Below are 1,756 nucleotides of genomic sequence, written 5' to 3' on the forward strand. Positions count from 1 at the left end.
TTGAATGTTAAATAGAATCATAGCTACAGGAGAATCTAAAAAACTTGAGTTGATATATCCTTATTGAAAATCTGAGACTGCATGTCCTTTTTGCAGAAGACATAGCCAAGGATCATTCCTCTCTCCATCCCAAGTAGCTGAAACATTCGTTTGATCATTAGTTTACACAAAATAATCTTGAGTTTCACCACCATAAACTACTGTAAGGACCATCATTTTATAGGTGCAAATGATCAATGATTCCAAAACATTCCTTGTTTGTTTGTTTTTCCCTAGGAATCAGACGTTGAGGAGCTCAGGTTAGGGATGTCCTCTTGCAACAATTCCATTCCTCAGCCCTCGATATTTATCCTGGCTGGAATTCCTGGCCTTGAATCTTTCCATGGCTGGTTCTCTGTGCCTTTTTTCTTGGTGTGTCTCATTACAGTCATTGGCAATGTCACCATCTTATGTATCACCTGGATAGAGAAGAGTCTTCATGAGCCCATGTTTCTTCTCCTGGCCATGCTGTCAATTGTTAACTTGTGCCTTGTCAGTGTCACAGTGCCCCATATGCTGGCTACCTTCTGGATGAATGCCAAGGAAATCAGTTTCAATGGTTGCCTCACACAGATGTTTTTCATTCCTTCCTTCTATGTCATGGAGTCTGGGATTCTCCTAGCCATGGCTTTTGACAGATTTGCGGCTATCTGGTACCCTCTAAGATATACAACCATCCTTGGTAACAACATGCTTGTGAAGATGGCACTGGCTATCCTGGCAAGGGCAGTGGCAGTGCTGACCCCAGCCCCCATTCTGGCAAAAAGACTGCAAAGCTTCCAAACCCCCATAATCACTTACTCCTACTGTGCATATATGGCTGTGGTGCAGATAGCCTGTGAAGATATCTCTGACCACGTTGTCTATGGACTCATGGTTATTGTAGCATCTGTGGGATTTGATCTGTTTTTTATCATTCTGTCATATGGACTAATCCTTCATGCTGTCTTTCAGATACCATCTTGGGATGCACGGGGCAAAGCTCTCAGTACATGTGGCTGTCATCTTTGTGTCATTAGTCTCTTTTATTCTCCTGTTGTCTTCTCGGTTCTGGCCCAGATTTTAGGCTACCATATGGCTCCCCATATGCAGATCATCATTGACAATCTTTACTTCCTGGTGCCTCCCATGGTTAACCCCTTGATTTATGGGGCCAGGACCAAACAAATGCGGGAGTGGGTACTGCGGATCCTTCACTGTTATGGAGACTAAAATGTATACCTTTGGTGGACAGGACACTTGGTGATGTTAAGCTGGAAGTCAAGTTAGGTTGAAGGTAGAGATAATTCCTGCCAGGTTTGGGGCTTCATGGGAAAGGAATAACCAAGGCAAGGGAAAAACTTAGTCAGTTAAGGTGATTATATAACTGAGACAGGGTCTTTTTTTTTTTTTTTTTTTTTTTGAGACGGAGTCTAGCTCTGTTCCCCGGGCTGGAGTGCAATGGCGCAATCTCTGCTCACTGCAACCTCTGCCTCCTGGGTTCACGCCATTCTCCTGCCTCAGTGTCCCAAGTAGCTGGGACTATAGGCGCTCGCCTCTACGCCCGGCTAATTTTTTGTATTCTTTAGTAGAGACGGGGTTTTACCGTGTTAGCCGGGATGGTCTCGATCTCCTGACCTCATAATCTACCCGCCTCGGCCTCCTAAAGTGCTGGGATTACAGGCGTGAGTCACCGCGCCTGGCCTGAGACATGGTCTTTCAATCAGGATGCAGTTAT

At 44.9% G+C, this 1,756-nt stretch overlaps 1 protein-coding gene across 1 annotated transcript; it reads left to right on the forward strand.

Annotated features, from left to right (window-relative positions):
* The first annotated feature begins 306 nt into the window (after positions 1 to 306).
* Positions 307 to 1,251, forward strand: LOC112605645 (olfactory receptor 52K1-like). The gene has a single exon (XM_025355309.1). The coding sequence runs from the start codon at positions 307 to 309 to the stop codon at positions 1,249 to 1,251; it is 945 nt and encodes a 314-aa protein (XP_025211094.1).
* The last annotated feature ends 505 nt before the right edge of the window (positions 1,252 to 1,756 follow it).

The sequence above is a fragment of the Theropithecus gelada genome, chromosome 14, assembly GCF_003255815.1.
Source record: "Theropithecus gelada isolate Dixy chromosome 14, Tgel_1.0, whole genome shotgun sequence".
In the NCBI taxonomy this organism is placed as follows: Eukaryota; Metazoa; Chordata; class Mammalia; order Primates; family Cercopithecidae; genus Theropithecus; species Theropithecus gelada.